This window comes from Oncorhynchus masou, chromosome 5 (genome assembly GCF_036934945.1).
Source record: "Oncorhynchus masou masou isolate Uvic2021 chromosome 5, UVic_Omas_1.1, whole genome shotgun sequence".
Classification (NCBI taxonomy): domain Eukaryota; kingdom Metazoa; phylum Chordata; class Actinopteri; order Salmoniformes; family Salmonidae; genus Oncorhynchus; species Oncorhynchus masou.
The window spans coordinates 67739362-67761402 of NC_088216.1; the positions used below are offsets into that span (position 1 = coordinate 67739362).

At 44.0% G+C, this 22041-nt stretch overlaps 1 protein-coding gene across 11 annotated transcripts in view; it reads right to left on the reverse strand.

Annotated features, from left to right (window-relative positions):
* The window catches only part of LOC135540135 (membrane-associated guanylate kinase, WW and PDZ domain-containing protein 1-like), a 175182-nt gene that overhangs the window by 69661 nt on the left and 83480 nt on the right, over window positions 1-22041 (reverse strand). Inside the window, exon 1 of one of the 11 annotated variants that reach the window (XM_064966547.1) lies at window positions 7699-8085. The exons of the other annotated variants lie outside the window; for them this stretch is intronic. Coding sequence (XP_064822619.1) covers window positions 7699-7828 — 130 coding nt within the window. The 5' untranslated portion in view covers window positions 7829-8085. Of the gene's footprint in view, window positions 1-7698; window positions 8086-22041 lie in introns of those variants that run through there. 11 annotated transcript variants of the gene reach the window in all.

A 22041-nucleotide genomic window follows, 5' to 3' on the forward strand; every position in this document is an offset into this window, starting at 1 on the left:
GACAAGGGTTACCTTCCAGAGGGACATCAGAGATTGTAACATTCTCTGTTTCACGGAAACATGGCTCTCTCGGGATATATTGACGGAATTGTTTCAGCAATCGGGCTTCTCCATGCATCGCGCCCGAAAAACACTTCTCTGGGAAGAGGAAAGGTGGGGGTGTATGCTTCATGATCAATGACTCACAGTGTAATCATAACAACATACAGGAACTCAAGTCCTTCTGCTCACCCAACCTAGAATTCCTTACAATCAAATGCAGCCATTTTACCTACCAAGAGTATTCTCGTCAGTTATAGTCACAGCTGTGTACATTCCCCCTCAAGAAGACACCAAGATGGCCCTCAAGGAACTTCACTGGATATTTATTGTAGCTGGGGATTTTAACAAAGCAAATTTGAGAACAAGGCTACCTAAATTCTATCAGAATATTGATTGCACTACACGCATGGGTAATACACTCAATCACCGCCAATCTAACTTCCACGATTCATACAAAGCCCTCCCCGCCCTCCCTTTGGCAATTCTGACCATGATGCCATCTTGCTCCTACCGTCTAATAGGCAGTAACTCAAACAGGATGTACCAGTGACGAGAACAATTCAATGCTGGTCTGACCAATCAGAAGCCACGCTTCAAGATTGTTTTGATCACGCGGACTGGAATATGTTCCGGTCAGCCTCAGAGAATAACATCGACCTATACGCTGACTCTGTGAGTGAGTTAAAAAAGATGTGCATTGGAGATGTTTTACCCACTGTGACTACTAAAACCTACCCTAACCAGAAACCGTGGATGGATGGCAGCATTCGCGCAAAACTGAAAGCATGAACCACCACATTTAAGCATGGAAAACAGTCTGGGAAAATGGCTGAATATAAACAGTGTAGTTATTCCCTCCGCAAGGCAATCAAACAAGCAAAATGCCGGTACAGGGACAAGGTGGAGTTGCAATTTAACGGCTCAGACACGAGAAGTATGTGGCAGGGTCTACAGGAAATCATGGCATACTAAAAGAAAACCAGCCACGTCACGGACACTGACGTCACGCTTCCAGACAAACTAAACACCTTCCTTGCCCGCCTTTGAGGATAATACAGTGCCACCATCGTGGCCAACTAACAAGGTCTGCGCCCACCCCCTCTCCTTCTCCGTGGTTGATGTGAGTAAAACATTTAAATGTGTTAACCCTCGTTAGGCTGCTGGCCCAGACGGCATCCCTAGCCGTGTCCTCAGAGCATGCGCAGACCACCTGGCTGGTGTGTTTACAGATATTTTCAATCGCTCCCTATCCCAGTCTGTTGTCCCCACATGCTTCAAGATGGCACCCATTGTTCCTGTACCCAAGAAGGCAAAGATAACATATTCTCATTCACTCCTTCAGATTTGTGTGTATTAGGTAGTTGTTAGGGAATTGTTAGATTACTTGTTAGATATTACTGCACTGTCGGAACTAGAAGCACAAGCATTTCGCCAACAAGAAGCACAAGCATTAACATCTGCCAACCATGTGTATGTGACCAATAAAATGTGATTGGATTTGATCATTCCTATTTAGATACAGGCTAGGGCTATTTCGCAGTTGTTTGGTCATTCTGCTTCTAAAACTATAGCCTGCAGCATTCAAATGGAAAATGCTAACTAGCAGACAGCCCAGGCCATGAAGCCAGGATCATGTTAGTGGACACAGAACACAGCTAGGATTACCAATATGTATTTAAGGGCAGGTAAATAGCCTGCAAACACCTTCAAATCCACATTCTGTCCAAGACAGTACTACAGTCTGGTGTTAAGATACAAACAGAGCTCATTATTGCTGGTTGAGATGAAGATAGAAAATGGTCAGCGTGTATGACTTATTAGAAACCAGACGTTGGAGAAAAAGACAATGTGATATCCATGATAATGTTCCCATATGTGCAATGGTGAAAAGTAGGCCATCGTAAATCTGTTTGGCAATGATTCATTATTATAATTATTCTAATAATAGGGAACGCTATTCTTATTCTGCTGGTGTTCTGGCATTCTAGTCTTTCAGGACAGACGTTATTTGAAAGAGTGTAATAAACTAGTTCTTGGCTAAAGAGGAAACAAAGACAGCCCTTGCGAATGGCGAGACTCGCTAAAATTGTAGTTCATAATTTCATACAGCACTCAGATTTGAAAAAGGGAGTATTTTGTTTGTTACAGTGTAAAAGCCATAGGATAGATCATTGTGTTTGAGAAAATTCATTTGTGCAGATATAGATGTTTGTGCCGAGTTAGAAGGAAGCTGTTATCTGCAAAGCTTGATTACATTTTTCATGAGCGTGACCCAGTGGATATCACTGGAGGCTTGTGGTTCTCTCTCCCTCTATCTTCTCCTCTTCTTCTCTCCATCTATTTCTCTCTCAGCTTCTCTCTCCTTTCCTTCTGTGGCATCTCTCTCTACTTTCATTCCAGGTCCATCTTCTATCTATTTCTTTCTCTGTAATCTCAACATCCCTCCTCCTTCCTTCTTCACGTCTCTCTCCCCATATCTGCATTTTTCCCCCTCTCATCCCTCTATTGTCCCCATCTACTCTAATAGTGGACATTGATATAATAAAGCAGAACCCTAAGTCGACTGCAGTGTAGTCCATTCTTCAGTCACACACTTTATGCTAATGTGACCTCAAATTGGACAGCGGGCTATGAGGCTGCCTGAGTCTATTACTGTTTTTACATTTTGGTCAACACATATCCCTCTCCTGCCAAAACCCAAACTGCATCCATGTGTCTCTAAAATGTCAAAGCCCCAAGACTACCCCAAAACATTATATAATTCATTAAGAGAGCACTTCTGAAGAAACAATGATGCAAATCACTGATGTGGAACAATTAAAATGACAAAATAGTATTGGAGCCAAGGCAAGCCTATAATTACTGTTCTATAGCTGGGATTCAGGGAATGAGTCAGTTGCTTCTATTCAACCACTGATTACTAAGCAACTCTGTAGAACAAGGTTTGTTTGTTGTGTGGTCATTCTCAATGATAATAAACAGATGACTACGACTGTGTATGCAAGCATACAGTCGGAAGTTTACATACACCTTAGCCAAATACATTTAAACTCAGTTTCACAATTCCTGACATTTAATCGTAGTAAAACGTCCTTGTCTTAGGTCAGTTAGGATCACCACTTCATTTTAAGAATGTGAAATGTCAGAATAATAGTAGAGAGAATGATTTATTTCAGCTTATATTTCTTTCATCACATTCCCAGTTGGTCAGAAGTTTACATACACTCAATTAGTATTTGGTAACATTACCTTTAAAATGTTTAACTTGGGTGAAAATGTTTCAGGTAGCCTTCCACAAGCTTCCCACAATATGTTGGGTGAATTTTGGGCCATTCCTCCTGACAGGTCTGGTGTAACAGTCAGTTTTGAGGGCCTCCTTGCTCACACACGCCTTTTCAGTTCTGCCCACAAATTTTCTATAGGATTGAGGTCAGGGCATTGTGATGGCCACTCCAATACCTTGACTTTGTTGTCCTTAAGGTCATTGTCTATTTGGAAGATCCATTTGCGACCAAGCTTTAACTTCCTGACTATCTACATAATTTTCCATTCTCATGATGCCATCTATTTTGTGAACTGCACCAGTCTCTCCTGCAGCAAAGCACCCCCACAACATGATGCTGCCACCACCGTGCTTCACGGTTGGGATGGTGTTCTTCAGTTTGCAAGCCTCCCCCTTTTCCTCCAAACATATCGATGATCATTATGGCCAAACAGTTCTATTTTTGTTTCATCAGACCAGAGGTCTGCAGGCCCAGACGGCATCCACAGCCACGTCCTTCACAGCCGCGACCAACTGGCTGGTGTGTTTACAGACATATTCAATCAATCCTTATCCCAGTCTGCTGTTCTCACATGCTTCAAGAGGGCCACCATTGTTCCTGTTCCCAAGAAAGCTAAGTTAACTGAGCTAAACGACTATCACCCCGTAGCACTCACTTCTGTCATCATGAAGTGCTTTGAGAGACTAGTCAAGGACCATATCACCTCCACCCTACCTGACACCCTAGACCCACTCCAATTTGCTTACCGCCCCAATAGGTCCACAGACGACGCAATCGAAACCACACTGCACACTGCCCTAACCCATCTGAACAAGAGGAATACAAATGTGAGAATGCTGTTCATCGACTACAGCTCGGCATTTAACACCATAGTACAATCCAAACTCGTCATCAAGCTCGAGACCCTGGGTCTCGACCCCGCCCAGTGCAACTGGACTTCCTGACTGGCCGCCCCCAGGTGGTGAGGGTAGGTAACAACATCTCCACCCCGCTGATCCTCAACACTGGGGCCCCACAAGGGTGCGTTCTGAGCCCTCTCCTGTGCTCCCTGTTCACCCAAGACTGCGTGGCCATGCACACCTCCAACGCAATCATCAAGTTTGCGGACGACACTACAGTGGTAGGCTTGATTACCAACAACGACGAGACGGCCTACAGGGAGGAGGTGAGGGCCCTCGGAGTGTGGTGTCAGGAAAATAACCTCACACTCAACATCAACTAAACAAAGGAGATGATTGTGGACTTCCGGAAACAGCAGAGGGAGCACCCCCCTATCCACATCGACGGGACAGTAGTGGAGAGGGTAGTAAGTTTTGAGTTCCACGGCGTACACATCACGGACAAACTGAATTGGTTCACCCACACAGACCGCGTTGTGAAGAAGGCGCAGTAGCGCCTCAAAAGTCTTCAACAAACTTCTACAGATGCACGATCGAGAGCATCCTGTCGGGCTGCATCACCGCCTGGTACGGCAACTGCTCTGCCCACAACTGTAAGGCTCTCCAGAGGGTAGTGAGGTTTGAACAACGAATCACCGGGGGCAAACTACCTGCCCTCCAGGACACCTACACCACCCAAGCCACTGCCTGTTCACCCCGCTATCATTCAGAAGGCGAGGTCAGTACAGGTGCATCAAAGCAGGGACCGAGAGACTGAAAAACAGCTTCTATCTCAAGGCCATCAGACTGTTAAACAGCCACCACTAACATTGAGTGGCTGCTGCCAACATACTGACTCAACTCCAGCCACTTTAATAATAGAAATTGATGGGAATTAATGTAAAAATTTATCCCTAGCCACTTTAAACAATGCTACTTAATATAATGTTTACATACCCTACATTACTCATCTCATATGTACATGTATATACTGTACTCTATATCATCTACTGCATCTTGCCATCTTTATGCATAACATGTATCACTAGCCACTTTAAACTATGCCACTTTATGTTTATATACCCTACAATACTCATCTCATATGTATATACTGTACTCTATACCATCTAATGCATCTTGCCTATGCCGTTCTGTACCATCACTCATTCATATATCTTTATGTACATATTCTTTATCCCTTTACACTTGTGTGTATAAGGCAGTAGTTGTGGAATTGTTAGGTTAGATTACTCGTTGGTTATTACTGCATTGTCGGAACTAGAAGCACAAGCATTTCGCTACACTCGCATTAACATCTGCTAACCATGTGTATGTGACAAATAAAATTTGATTTGAACTATAGTTTGTTAACAAATAATGTGTGGAATAGTTGAAAAACGAGTTTTAATGACTCCAACCTAAGTGTATGTAAACTTCCGACTTCAACTGTATGTGTACAACAGGTATTTTCCTGATAAGCCATCATCAATCTATATACAGTAGTCCTGCACTGCAGCACAATGGATCCACTAAACAGTATAAACTTGTATGGATGTTGGTCAGGGTATTCTGCCTTAAACAGCCTAGCGTGGGTTAGAGTGAGTGTCTCTATTCTCAGTCTGTAGTCAGTGCACGTCTCACGTGAGAGGGGAGAGAGAGGTGAATCGGTGAGACACTGTGTCTATGTGCTGTGCACACTAACATCTCTCTTCCAGAGATGAATGGTCTAAAATGAGAGCGAACAGAGGGGTAATTACCTACAGAAGACCTGTTAAGTCAACTGCATAGTGATGCTTCTGTCCATGGCAAGAAGAACGTGACGGGAGACAGGAAATTCATTTAAGATTCACCATATTCCCGTCAAGCTACAATTCTGAGTTTGTGTTTCAGCACAATAGCAGCAACGCCACTTGATTTGGTACAAAGCTGCCTTGCCGATGTTGACTTCCATGAAAGAAGATGTGCATTCCTTTTGGGTTTCCCTCTGTCTATATGTCCGTCTGCCTGTCCGTCTGCCTGTCTACAGTCTTGACATATTATTGTCTCAAACCAGCGACCTCACCCAAACATCTGCCGCTTTAACCTGGCAATGTCAAAGGAGAGGAACTGATGTCCTCTTCTCCCCTCCACACACAGATACATAATGTAACACAACCTAATCTTCAGCAAACAAAACAAAGATATCACCCACTGACAATTGTACACTTGGCTAATCGAGTAGCATTTCTGATACCACACTAGTCTGTTTCGCATGACTGACTGAGGCATGTTTTCATGCAGGTTTTCCAGACAGCAAACAAAGAGGCGGCGAGCATATTCTCAGTACAGTAGCATAAGCATACACCTCCATCATGGCCTCCATCTTGGCCTGATCTAGCTGGCATGTTGGTGTGTGCATGCAGGGGAAGGGGTCACAGGGATGGGTGAAGACTGGGTTCAGTGCCCGTGCTCCCAATTCCATGAGGAACACAACCATCTGCCCCACCAATGGGTTAATCCATAGCACACAGGCCGTCCTTTCCAGCATTTTCCACTCCACATATTCCCTTGCGGGTCAGGGGTCGCATTCCGAGCCCAGGCACCACTGGACTGAACAGACTACCCCCACCCCCATTTTAGGAGGAAGAGGTCGACAGGCTTTGTTATGGCTTTTGATTGATTGGCAACATTGATCAGAGAGGTTTTATGGAGAGGCTGTTGTTTTCACAATGCTGGCTGAAAGAGGCTCATGGTGAGGAGAGAGAGACAGGAACACACACACAGAATGAGATCAAAACAGGCCTTTCCCTCAACCTGTGACATGCTCCATTTTCCTCTGCAAAGCCTGTTTTCAGCACTAAATTATTTGAACAGAGGGGGAAGCATCAGGGAGGGGGGATTAAAATAAGAAAAATCTGAGGGCCACTGAGACTAAATTACCCAGAAACCTGCCTAAAATACCACAACCAAGATGGTTATTTCTTTCAGCTGTAAAAGCTCCTTCACCGAAGGCTAGCACGACGGCAGAGGGTAAGAGAGAGAAAGGCTTTAAAACAATCAATTTACAGAGGGATGGCGAGAGAGCGCCAGGGGGTGGAGGGGAGGAGCAGACAGAGAGATGGATCGAGGGAGAGAGAAAGGGAAAGAGAGAGAGAGGGAGACAGCAAGGGGGACAGGAGGAGAGGAGAGGGGGTAAACTAGTATCCTGGAAACCCTGCTGCTAGCCAGCTCTGGTGCAGGCATGTCAACAGATCACAGCTTAATAATAGAGCCCCCGTCACAGAGCACTGCTGTCTCCGCCAGACACACACGCACAAGACACAGACAGCTTCCGTTTGACCAAAACACATCAGCTGACATGTCTGCCAGCGATCTGCCTCTGTCTCATATACTGATATGTTCCGCCTGATGAACAGCAATCCCCCCCACTACCACACTCTCTTTATCTCTCCATTCCTTATTTCCCACCCCAACCATTAAATCCTTGAAGCCAAAGCCAAATAGTGAGCAAATACCTCTGCGCTGTGATTTCCTCAGCAAGTCCAGGGCTACACGACACACAGCAGAGAATCCAGTCAGGTAGGATGAAAAACCCCACAAAACAGATAGCTCTTTATCCACAGGGAGCGCATCAGACGCTCGCATCCAAGCTACTTCCTCCCCCAGTCTGTCTGTGATTCGCTGTCGATATCTGTCGGTCTGTCCCTCTGTCCGATGGGTTTTCCTGTTCCTGCCAGGCTGAGAGTCCAGGCTCAGCCAATGTGAGATATACACTCATACACACAAACACTTACAGTGCTGTGCTCCTCCGCTCTGCTCCTGTCTGACTGAACCAAACCAACATCTCCAGTCTCCCACATGCACCTACCCACCTCCTCTCAGTCTCTCGCTCTCTCACTTAGTCTCGCTTGCCCTCGCTCCCCCCTCCCTTTTTTCTCTCCCCCTCCGTAGCCTATATATCTCTCTATCACACACAGACGTTGTCACACATGGTTCCTCTGTTCTGACAAACAAGGCAGTCCCAGCAAGGGAGCCCATCCCCACACATCATGTGACCCCCGCAATCAACACTACCAAAGGCAAGCACGGGGCAGGGATGGACGGAGCTGGTCAACTGGGGCTGGGCTGCTCAGGCTAGAAGGATGGGGCTTGGTCTGGACAAAAGGCTGGGGATGGGGTGGAATAGGCTTAGATTAGGGACTGAATGAGATGTGGCATGTAGAGTGTGGGTGCATGAATATACACTGAGTATACAAAACACAGCTCCTTCCATACAATAGACCAGCCAGGGGAATCCAGGTGAAAGCTATGATCCCCTATATTAAATCCACTTCAATCAGTGTAGATGAAGGGGAGGAGAGGATAAAGAAGGATTCTTAAGCTTTGGATTGTGTGTGTGCCATTCAGATGGTTAATTGGTAAGACAAAAGATTTAACTGCCTTTGAACGGGGTATGGTAGTAGGTGCCAGGTGCATCGGTTTGAGTGTGTCAAGAACTGCAACACTGTTGGGTTTTTCACGCTTAACAGATTCCCCTGTGCATCAAGAATGGTTCACCACCCAGCTAACTTGACAACCGTGGGAAGCATTGGAATCAACATGGGCCAGCATCCCTGTGGAACGCTTTCGACACCTTGTAGAGTCCATGCCCCTACGAATTGAGGCTGTTCGGAAGGCAAAGGGGGGGGGGGGGGGGGTTTCATCTATCCACATGTCTCCAGCCGAAACGGTTCGGAACAGTTTGTGCATATATTATGATGACATTGTGACGTTTTTGTTTGTTCTGGACTTCGGAAAGGTTTTTTTCAGCTGTTTGCCAAACACATTATTTTCTCTCAAGGCAAGCCGAAGTCATTAGCCAAAGTCTCCGCCCCCTCGTCCGCAACTGGTGAACAGTAGGGAGAGACAACTCCTGCGTGAGACGACTCATCCTTATGCACATTTCTTCACGTTAGAAATACCACACCAAACATCCTAGTCAGATGCAAAATACACGACTAAGGTCTCCCTAGTCAAAAATGTAAAAATTACTTTAATTATGACTATTTTGAGGAAGTGTATACTGGCTACGGTGTCTCAAAATGAGCTGAACTGAAGCATGCTGATGCCTTCAGGAGGGGTGATGGGAGAAAGGGCGTGGGGTAAAGAATCAGCCACGAGTTCCTGTTCCTTAACCCCTTGAGTCTCTGAGGCATACAAGTCTGACCACACTACAACTAACTCAATCAATACAGCATCTCCTAATGAACAATTATTTCTGTCCAAACTGACATTTTTTAAATAATAATAATACATTTTCTGGATGGAAAAAAAGTTTTCAGTGTAAACTTAAATAACTAAAACAAGATAAAGTATGTAGAAGAGATAATGGGCATACATATACATTTTTTTAAGATAAAATAAAAGTCTCAACAGTCAGAGTATATAAAATCCTAAACATTATGCATTCAGGAGTATTTTTGTCATGTATGGGGCACACATTGATTTTGTTATAATGTTTGAGTCACTCAGATAGCATAAACCATGGAAACACATGTAGAACTGCAGGAAATTAGCTTTAAACTGCAAATGTTTCTCTCAGCCTCATGGCAAAATGTGCAGAATGCATGAAATTTACTTTAAAAATGAAACATTTTATTTGAACCAAATGACAAAATGTATAGAACTGCAGGAAATTAGCTTAAAACAAATAACTTTTGTCACTGCAGTCAACATGAGGGCTTCAATAATTTTTGTAACCACTGGCCATGCCAATGGCCACGCCTCCACATCACCTATTTATTGTATTTCACCTTTATTTAACTAGGTAGGAAAGTTGAGAACAAGTTCTCATTGACAAATGCGACCTGGCCAAGATAAAGCAAAGCAGTTTGACACATTCAACAACACAGAGTTAGTTACACATGGAATAAACAAACATACAGTCAATAAAACAGTAGAAAAAGTCTATATACAGTGTGTGCAAATGAGGTAGGATAACGGAGGTATAAGGCAATAAATAGGCCATGGTGGCGAAGTAACTACAATATACCAATTAAACACTGGAATGGTTGATGTGCAGAAGATGAATGTGCAAGTAGATATACTGGGGTGCAAAGGAGCAAGATACATAAATAAATACAGTATGGGGATGGGGTAGTTGGTGGGGCTATTTACAGGTGGGCTATGTACAGGTGCAGTGATCTGTGAGTTTCTCTGACAGCTGGTGCTTAAAGCTAGTGACGGAGATATGAGTTTCCAGATTCAGTGATTTTTGCAGTTCGTTCCAGTCAATGGCAGCAGAGAACTGGAAGGAAAGGCAGCCAAAAGAAGAATTGGCTTTGGGGATGACCAGTGAGATATTCCTGCTGGAGCGCGTGCTACGGGTGGGTGCTGCTACGGTGACCAGTGAGCTGAGATAAGGCGGGGCTTTACCTATCAGAGACTTGTAGATGACCTGGAGCCAGTGGGTTTGGCGGCGAGTATGAAGCAAGGGCCAGCCAACGAGAGCGTACAGGTTGCAGTGGTCAGTAGTATATGGGGTAGTATGTGATGCTGGACGGGCGGGCAGGTGCGGGCAGCAATCGGTTGAATAGCATGCATTTAGTTTTACTTGCATTTAAGAGCAGTTGGAGGTCACAGAAGGAGAGTTGTATGGCATTGAAGCTCCATTTTGATCCAGATAAAAACCCTGAATAACCAGGAATGAGGGAAATGTTTGCCTACAGAAAAGCCACTTCATTTAGGAAATGGCTACATCCTTGACTATATTACAAAACAAATAAATGGCTGTGTTTATTTTTGATTTTATAAACATTATAACAAGACAAGATTCAAATCTCGATGTCCTCAGTCTCACCTTTTTCACTTTCACAGCAGAGGGAGCACTTTAGGCTTACATGAGTTCAGACAACAAACCCAACCTGACAAAGCAAACTCCTCAGAAAACAGGGCAGAAGTGTCTATGGGAATGTTAGATATCCCCTAGGTTGCACAGAGAGACAAGAAAGCTGCTATTTTGGGGGACAGACATGAATCATGTTACCCCCGCTGGATCGGTGCTTCAAAATGAGACCTTACCCAATGAGAAACTCTCTTACTTTAGATCAGCCAGCAGTTTAGGTTAGTCCATCTCTTTTATCATCAAAAGAACAAGAGGTCTGAGAACACTGAAAATATGCTTCCAGGCACTCAACACAGAAGCTACATAGGAAAATAATCACTAGCAGGATGAATTCACATCCTCACACACAACCTGTTAGTGTGTGTTTGCTGAAGGTGAGTGTGGAGGGGTTTGGGTATGTACCCCAGAGACTCCTCCCTTCATTGAATCCACAATGCCTTTCGTTGACTTAAACTAGTGATGATGTCAGCGTAATGACATTTCAAAAGACATTAAAAGCCCTTTATTCACCCCCCCCGCCCAAGATCCATCCATCCAAAAGCACCCCATCCCTCAAACCATTTTATATATATATTATTTTAATACAGTTTTTTATATAAAGTGGAAAAAAAGTATTTTTATTGAAATGTTTTATGAATATCGATAGCAACAACAGAATACAATTTGTGGAGTTTATTACACTCACTTTATCTCACATAGGCTTTGAAAAAGCACCCGCGAGTACCAGTCACGGCAAGTGGAGATGGCTGCTGGTAAGCTTCCTTGACGTTCATTTTTGCCAACACATGGCGAGCCTTTGTTTAACCAGCTTAACAGCTGCTATTAGTGAAAATGTGTTTGGAGTTAGTCTATTAGCTAGAAAGGTATGTTAAGGGATTACCTCTTCCAATTATATGGTGGAGAGGTCAAAATAATGGATCTAAATACCGAATCTATATATTTGAAAATGTTGATAGGGCCACTTCTTGTTGCCATTATTATTCACCATTTTTTGCTAACATATGATGGTGGTCCCTGGGTCGCCAGTTTGCCTGGGCGGGGGACCCTGGTCAAGAAATGGTTGAAGACCCCTGGATGACTACTAAAAAGAGGTAATAAACCTACTTTGTCTATGACTTGGAGGATATTGACATTGTTTTGCCCACCAGTAATATGCCTTTTGACGTTTGCCATGTTTTAGTGGCTGCCAAATAAAACTAAATGGTATTTCTCAAATGCGCCAAACACAACAGGTGTAGACTTTACTGTGAAATGCTTACTTACAATCCCTTTCCCAACAATGCAGAGTTGAAAAAAAAGGAAATCGTAACACAATACAATAAAAGACAACAGTACATACAAGTAGTATAGGTACCAAGTCAATTTGCAGGGGTACAAGGTAGTTGAGGTAATATATACACTACAGTTCAAAAGTTTGGGGTCACTTAGTTTTTCTTTCAAAAACAAGGACATTTACATTTTTTTGTCCACTAAAATAACATAAAATGTATCAGAAATAAAAACATTGTTAATGTTTTAAATGACTATTGTAGCTGGGAACAGCTGATTTTTAATGGAATATCTACAGAGGCCCATTATCAGCAACCGTCACTCCTGTGTTCCAAAGGCACGTTTTGTTAGTTAATCCAAGTTTATCATTTTAAAAAGGCTAATTGATCATTAGAAAACCCTTTTGTGATTATGTTAGCATAGCTGAAAATTGTTGTTCTGATTAAAGAAGGCCAGTATAATTGCTTCTTTAGACTAGTTGAGTATCTGGAGCATCAGCATTTGTGGGTTCGATTACAGGCTCAATATGGCCAGAAACAAAGCACATTCTTCTGAAACTGGTCAGTCTGTTCTTGTTCTGAGAAATTAAGGGTATTCCATTTGAGAAATTGCCAAGAAACTGAAGCTCTTGTATAACGCTGTGTACTACTCCCTTAACAGAACAGCGCAAACTGGCTCGAACCAGGATAGAAAGAGGAGTGGGAGGCCCCGGTGCACAACTGAGCAAAAGGACAAGTACATTAGAGTGTCTATTTTGAGAAACAGACACCTCACAAGTTCTCAACTGGCAGCTTCATTAAATAGTACCCGCAAAACACCAGTCTCAACAAACAGTGAAGAGGCGACTCCGGGATGCTGACCTTCTCGGCATGGAAAAGCCTTCATTTCTCAGAACAAGAATAGACTGAAGAGTTTCAGAAGAAAGAAATGTGGTCCTTTTGTCCAGGTGGGAAAGAGCAATGTGGAGTGTGATTGAGATGATGTCATCTGTGAATCTGTTGGGGCGGTATGCGAATTGGAGTGGGTCTAGGGTTTCCAGGATGATGGTGCTGATGTGAGCTATGACCAGACTTTCAAAGCACTTCATGGCTACAGATGTGAGTACCACGGGTCAGTAGTCATTTAGGCAGGTTACCTCTGCTTTTTGAGCACATGGACTATGGTGGTCTGCTTGGAACATGTAGGTATTAGACTAAATCAGGGAGAGGTTGAACATGTCCGTTAAGATACTTGCAAGTTGGTCCGCGCATGCTCTAAGTGCATGTCCTGGTAATCTGTCTGGCCCTGTGGCCTTGTAAATGTTGACCTGTTTCAAAGGTCTTGCTCACATCGGCTGCCAAAAGCATGATCACACAGTCTTCCGGAACAGCTGGTGCTCTCATGCATGCTTCAGTGTTGCTTGCCTCAAAGTGAGCATAAAAGGCATTTTGCCCATCTTGTAGACTCACGTCACTGGGCATCTCACGGCTAGGGTTCCCTTTGTAGTCTGTAATAGTTGCAAGCACTGCCACATTTGACGAGCGTCAGAGCCGGTGTAGTAGGATTCAATCTTAGTCCTATATTGACGCATTGCCTGTCTGTGCCACCAGTAAGTACAGATAGTAGTATAAATCCCCTGGCACAGTCCCCGCAGCCGGACAACTTTCTCTCGGTTTCTGGAAGGAAATGCTGTAGAAACGCTCAACCGGTGTCGCTCATTCAGCCGACAGAAATTTTCAACCGGTTTTCCCCATTAAGCAGTGAGTCGGAGTCAGAGGCCGAGTCTTCTCTGGTCTCTACTCCTCCCGTTACGGGGTCTGAGACGCCGAAGCTTCCCACCATTAGCTCTGACAAATTGAAAACTCTAGTCATTGGCGACTCCATTACCCGCAGTATTAGACTTAAAACGAATCATCCAGTGATCATACACTGTTTACCAGGGGGCAGGGCTACCGACGTTAAGGCTAATCTGAAGATGGTGCTGGCTAAAGGTAAAACTGGCGAGTGTAGAGAGTATAGAGATATTGTTATCCACGTCGGCACCAACAATGTTAGGATGAAACAGTCAGAGATCACTAAGCGCAACATAGCTTCTGCGTGTAAATCAGCTAGAAAGATGTGTCGGCATCAAGTAATTGTCTCTGGCCCCCTCCCAGTTAGGGGGAGGGATGAGCTCTACAGCAGAGTCTCACAACTCAATCGCTGGTTGAAAACTGTTTTCTGCCCCTCCCAAAAGATAGAATTTGTAGATAATTGGCCCTCTTTCTGGGACTCACCCACAAACAGGACCAAGCCTGACCTGCTGAGGAGTGACGGACTCCATCCCAGCTGGAGGGGTGCTCTCATCTTATCTACCAACATAGACAGGGCTCTAACTCCTCTAGCTCCACAATGAAATAGGGTGCAGGCCAGGCAGCAGGCTGTTAGCCAGCCTGCCAGCATAGTGGAGTCTGCCACTAGCACAGCTATCACCATTGAGACCGTGTCTGTGCCTCGACCTAGGTTGGGCAAAACTAAACATGGCGGTGTTTGCCTTAGCAATCTCACTAGGATGAAGACCACCTCCATTCCTGTCATTATTGAAAGAGATCATGATACCTCACATCTCAAAATAGGGCTACTTAATGTTAGATCCCTTACTTCAAAGGCAATTATAGTCAATGAACTAATCACTGATCATAATCTTGATGTGATTGGCCTGACTGAAACATGGCTTAAGCCTGATGAATTTACTGTGTTAAATGAGGCCTCACCTCCTGGCTACACTAGTGACCATATCGCCCGTGCATCCCGCAAAGGCGGAGGTGTTGCTAACATTTACGATAGCAAATTTCAATTTACAAAAAAAAAATGACGTTTTCGTCTTTTGAGCTTCTAGTCATGAAATCTACGCAGCCTACTCAATCAGTTTTTATAGCTACTGTTTACAGGCCTCCTGGGCCATATACAGCGTTCCTCACTGAGTTCCCTGAATTCCTATCGGACCTTGTAGTCATAGCAGATAACATTCTAATCTTTGGTGACTTTAATATTCACATGGAAAAGTCCACAGACCCACTCCAAAAGGCTTTCGGAGCCATCATCGACTCAGTGGGTTTTGTCCAACATGTCTCAGGACCCACTCACTGTCACAGTCATAAGCTGGACCTAGTTTTGTCCCATGGGATAATTGTTGTGGATCTTCATGTTTTTCCTCATAATCCTGGACTATCGGACCACCATTTTATTATGTTTGCAATTGCAACAAATAATCTGCTCAGACCCCAACCAAGGAACATCAAAAGTCGTGCTATAAATTCACAGACAACACAAAGATTCCTTGATGTCCTTCCAGATTCCCTCTGTCTACCCAAGGACGACAGAGGACAAAAATCAGTTAACCACCTAACTGAGGAACTCAATTTAACCTTGCGCAATACCCGAGATGCAGTTGCACCCCTAAAAACATTTCTCATAAGAAACTAGCTCCCTGGTACACAGAAAATACCTGACCTCTGAAGCAAGCTTCCAGAAAATTGGAACGGAAATGGCGCCACACCAAACTGGAAGTCTTCCGACTAGCCTGGAAAGACAGTACCGTGCAGTACCGAAGAGCCATTACTGCTGCTAGATCATCCTATTTTTCTAACTTAAATGAGTAAAATAAGAACAATCCGAAATTCCTTTTTGATACTGTCGCAAAGCTAACTAAAAAGCAGCATTCCCCAAGAGAGGATGACTTTCACTTTAGCAGTGATAAATTCATGAACTTCTTTGAGGAAAAGATTATGATTATTAGAAAGCAAATTACGGACTTTACGGACTCTTTAAATCTGCGTATTCCTTCAAAGCTCAGTTGTCATGAGTCTGCACAACTCTGCCAGGACCTAGGATCAAGAGAGACGCTCAAGTGTTTTAGTACTATATCTCTTGACACAATGATGAAAATAATCATGGCCTCTAAACCTTCAAGCTGCATACTGGACCCTATTCCAACTAAACTACTGAAAGAGCTACTTCCTGTGCTTGGCCCTCCTATGTTGAACATAATAAACTGCTCTCTATCCACCGGATGTGTACCAAACTCACTAAAAGTGGCAGTAATAAAGCCTCTCTTGAAAAAGCCAAACCTTGACCCAGAAAATATAAGAAACTACATCGGCCTATATCGAATCTTCCATTCCTCTCAAAAATTTTAGAAAAGGCCTTCCTGAAGACAAACAATGTATACGAAATGCTTCAGTCTGGTTTTAGACCCCATCATAGCACTGAGACGGCACTTGTGAAGGTGGTAAATGACATCTTAATGGCATCGGACCGAGGCTCTGCATCTGTCCTCGTGCTCCTAGACCTTAGTGCTGCTTTTGATACCATCGATCACCACATTCTTTTGGAGAGATTGGAAACCCAAATTGGTCTACACGGACAAGTTCTGGCCTGGTTTAGATCTTATCTCTCGGAAAGATATCAGTTTGTCTCTGTGAATGGTTTGTCCTCTGACAAATCAACTGGTGTTCCTCAAGGTTCTGTTTTAGGACCACTATTGTTTTCACTATATATTTTACCTCTTGGGGATGTTATTCGAAAACATAATGTTAACTTTCACTTCTATGCGGATGACATACAGCTGTACATTTCAATGAAACATGGTGAAGCCCCAAAATTGCCCTTGCTAGAAGCATGTGTTTCAGACATAAGGAAGTGGATGGCTGCAAACGTTCTACTTTTAAACTCGGACAAAACAGAGATAATTGTTCTAGGTCCCAAGAAACAAAGATTCTGTTGAATCTGACAAATAATCTTAATGGTTGTACAGTCGTCTCAAATAAAACTGAAGGACCTTGGCGTTACTCTGGACCCTGATCTCTCTTTTGAAGAACATATCAAGACCATTTCAAGGACAGCTTTTTTTCCATCTACGTCCAAAAATGATGCAGAAAAATTAATCCATGCTTTTGTCACTTCTAGGTTAGACTACTGCAATGCTCTACTTTCCGGCTACCCGGAAAAAGCACTAAATAAACTTCAGATAGTGCTAAATACGGCTGCTAGAATCCTGACTGAAACCAAAAAATGTGATCATATTACTCCAGTGCTAGCCTCTCTACACTGGCGTCAGTCAAAGCAAGGGCTGATTTCAAGGTTTTACTGCTAACCTACAAAGCATTACATGGGCTTGCTCCTACCTATCTCTCTGATTTGGTCCTGCCGTACCATACCTACACGTACGCTACGGTCACAAGACGCAGTCCTCCTAATTGTCCCTAGAATTTCTAAGCAAACAGCTGGAGGCAGGGCTTTCTCCTATAGAGCTCCATTTTTATGGAACGGTCTGCCTACCCATGTGAGAGACGCAAACTCTGTCTCAACCTTTAAGTCTTTACTGAAGAATCATCTCTTCAGTGGGTCATATGATTGAGTGTAGTCTGGCCCAGGAGTGGGAAGGTGAACGGAAAGGCTCTGGAGCAACGAACCGCCCTTGCTGTCTCTGCCTGGCCGGTTCCACTCTTTCCACTGGGATTCTCTGCCTCTAACCCTATTACAGGGGCTGAGTCACTGGCTTACTGGGGCTCTCTCATGCCGTCCCTGGAAGGGGTGCGTCACCTGAGTGGGTTGATTCACTGATGTGGTCATCCTGTCTGGGTTGGCGCCCCCCCTTGGGTTGTGCCGTGGCGGAGATCTTTGTGGGCTATACTCAGCCTTGTCTCAGGATGGAAAGTTGGTGGTTGAAGATATCCCTCTAGTGGTGTGGGGGCTGTGCTTGGTAAAGTGGGTGGGGTTATATCCTTCCTGTTTGGCCCTGTCCGGGGGTGTCCTCGGATGGGGCCACAGTGTCTCCTGACCCCTCCTGTCTCAGCCTCCAGTATTTATGCTGCAGTAGTTTATGTGTCGGGGGGCTAGGGTCAGTTTGTTATATCTGGAGTACTTCTCCTGTCCTATTCGGTGTCCTGTGTGAATCTAAGTGTGCATTCTCTAATTCTCTCCTTCTCTCTTTCTTTTGCTCTCTCGGAGGACCTGAGCCCTAGGACCATGCCCCAGGACTACCTGACATGATGACTCCTTGCTGTCCCCAGTCCACCTGGCCGTGCTGCTGCTCCAGTTTCAACTGTTCTGCCTTATTATTATTCGACCATGCTGGTCATTTATGAACATTTGAACATCTTGGCCATGTTCTGTTATAATCTCCACCCAGCACAGCCAGAAGAGGACTGGCCACCCCACATAGCCTGGTTCCTCTCTTTCTTTCTTCCTAGGTTTTGGACCATGCCCCAGGACTACCTGACATGATGACACCTTTGTCCCCAGTCCACCTGGCCGTGCTTCTTCACACCTGCATTGCTTGCATTTATGTTTGGGGTTTTTAGGCTGGGTTTCTGTACAGCACTTTGAGCCTTTCAGGGAGTTTTTCCTAACCGTGCTTCTAAACCTGCATTTTGATTTTGGGGTTTGGATGGTTTGTCTGAGAGCATGATGTACGGGCTATTTCTTATAAGCCACCGGATTAGTGTCCTGCACCATGAAAGCGGCAGCTCGCCTTTGGCTCATTGCGGATGTTACTTCTAATCCCTGGCTTTTGGTTGGGATATGTACGTACATATCACATATTCCAACCAGTCACTGTGGGGATGACGTTGTTGATGCACTTATTAATGAAGCTGGTGGCTGATGTGGTATACTCCTCAATGCCATCGGATGAATCAAGGAACATATTCCACTCTGTGCTAGCAAAACCGTCCCTTAGCTTAGCATCCACTTCATCGGACCACTTCTGTATTGAGCGTGGCATTAGTACTTCCGGATTGAGTTTTTGCTTGTAAGCAGGAATCAGGAGGACAGAGTAATGGTAAGATTTGCCAAATGGAGGGCTAGGGAGAACTTTGTATGCATCTGTGTGTGGAGTAAAGGTGATCTAGTTCTTTCACCTCTAGTCGCACGGTTGATATGCTGGTAGTAATGAGGGAAGATGGATTTGAGTTTTCCTGCATTAAAATCACCGGCCACCAGGAGTGCCGCCTCTGGGTGAGCATTTTCTTGTTTGCTCATTGTCCTATACAGGAGTTCAGTCTTAGTGCCAACATTAGTTCGTGGTGGTAAGCAGCCAACTACAAAAAATATTGCTGACAACTCTTGGTAAATAGTATGGCCTACAGCTTATCATGAGGTATTCTAACTCAGGCGAGCAGAACCTTGAGACTTTCTTAATATTAGAGCTTGTGCAGCAGCGTTGTTAAGAGTTTGCCCGATGCTGCCATTCTGTCCTGCCAATGCATATAAAAAACAGTTTGATTTATGATTTTCCATGTCATGATTCAGAGAAACATAGAATATGACAGTTCTTCGGATCACGTTGATAGGATAGTCTCAAACTTAGCTTAGCAAGTTTAGTCTTCAGTCACTGCATGTTTGCCAAAGGAACGGAAGGTAGAGGTGGTTTTCCACTCGCCGACGTAGTCCTGCCGGGCTCTATAACGACGCCTCTTCCTTCTTCGAGTGTTGGGGATTTGGGCCTGGTCCAGGATGAACAGAATGTCTTCCATCTCTGACTCATTGAAGTACCAATCCAAATCGAAGTTAGTGATTGCTGTTCTGATGTCCAGAAGCTCTTTTCAGTCATACAGTGGCTTGCGAAAGTATTCACCCCCGTTGGCATTTTTCCTATTTTGTTGCCTTACAACCTGGAATTAAAATAGATTTTTGGGTGGTTTGTATCATTTGATTACACAACATGCCTAACACTTTGAAGATGCAACATTTTTTTTATTGTGAAAAAAACAAGAAACAAGACAAAAGAAAACAGAAAACTTGAGCCTGCAAAACTATTCATCCCCCCAAAGTGAATACTTTGTAGAGCCACCTTTTGCAGCAATTCCAGCTGCAATTATCTTGGGGTATGTCTCTATAAACTTGGCACATCTAGCCACTGGGATTTTTGCCCATTCTTCAGGGCAAAACTGCTCCTTCTCCTTCAAGTTGGATGGGTTCCACTGGTGTATAGCAGTCTTCAAGTCATCCCACAGATTCTCAATTGGATTGAGGTCTGGGCTTTGACTAGGCCATTCCAGGACATTTAAATGTTTCCCTTTAAACCACTCGAGTGTTGCTTTAGCAGTATGCTTAGGGTTATTGTCCTGCTGGAAGGTGAACCTCCATCCCAGTCTCAAATCTCTTGAAGACTGAAACAGGTTTCACTCAATAATTTCCCTGTATTTAGAGCCATCCATCATTCCTTCAATTCTGACCAGTTTCCCAGTCCCTGCCAATGAAAAACATCCCCACAGCATGATGCTGCCACCACCATGCTTCACTGTGGGGATGTTGTTCTCTGGGTGATGAGAGGTGTTGGGTTTGCGCCAGACATGGTGTTTTTTCCTTGATGGGCAAAAAGCTCAATTTTAGTCTCATCTGACCAGAGTACCTTTTCCATATGTATGGGGAGTCTCCTACATGCCTTTTGGTGAACACCAAACGTGTTTGCTTATTTTTTGTATTTTTTAAGCAATGGCTTTTTTTCTGGCCACTCTTCCATAAAGCCCAGCTCTGTGGAGTGTACGGCTTAGTGGTCCTATGGACAGATACTCCAATCTCCGCTGTGGAGCTTTGCAGCTCCTTCAGAGTTATCTTTGGTCTCTTTGTTGCCTCTCTGATTAATGCCCTCCTTGCCTGGTCTGTGAGTTTTGGTGGGCAGCCCTCTATTGGCAGGTTTGTTGTGGTACCATATTCTTTCAATTATTTAATAATGGATTTAATGGTGCTCCGTGGGATGTTCAAAGTTTCTGATATTGTTTTATAACCCAACCCAGATCTGTACTTCTCCACAACTTTGTCCCTGACCTGTTTGGAGAGTTCCATTGGTCTTCATAGTGCTTGGTGGTGCCCCTTGCTTAGTGGTGTTGCAGACTCTGGGGCCTTTCAGAACAGGTGTATATATACTGAGATCATGTGATACTTAGATTGCACACAGGTGGACTTTATTTAACTAATTATGTGACTTCTGAAGGTAATTGGTTGCACCAGATCTCGTCAAAGGACACATATGGCTTCATAGCAAAGGGTCAGTGAATATTGATAGCTTGTTGGTTATAATTGTCAGAACTACCAAGATATTTTCACTTTTCCAAACCAAGTTATTCAATTTTTTGAGGTTATAATGGCTGGTTATAATGCAACAAAAAGGTGTCTAAGATGAACACCAATTTACCAGGGGTGTCCTAGCAAAATTGAATACATAAGTCACCTGCACCACTTTTCCGCAAGGCACAAAAGAGATAGTAGGAAATGAAGGCACTGTCGGAAATATTATGTACAAAAAAACTTCAGATCAACGGACACATATGGTCAGGAGCCCTTAAAACGGCTGCTATTCCCCCCAGCGCCATTATTAAGGTGTGTGTCACAAGGTGTGAGGAGGACATACCTAAGCATAGAACCAGAAAAACTGTTTCACATTTGAGTGTCCTTTGACTATACATGTGCGCTCTCATCTTGTCTTCTATGGGGTGGGGTAAGATGATGACTACTGGTTGAATAAAACACAAATGTTCTGTAATGAATCGTTTAAGCTCTGCTTTGACAGTGCTAAAATGCATGAGTATTTTACATGAGTAGGTATCAGTATGAAAAGGTACATACAGATACAAACCATCATAAAAATCTCTTAACATCACAAACACGCTTTGCAGCCCTTACAGGTGTCAGTCAGACTGGTGGATCAGATATACAAATACCAACTACCCAAAACCATGTACCT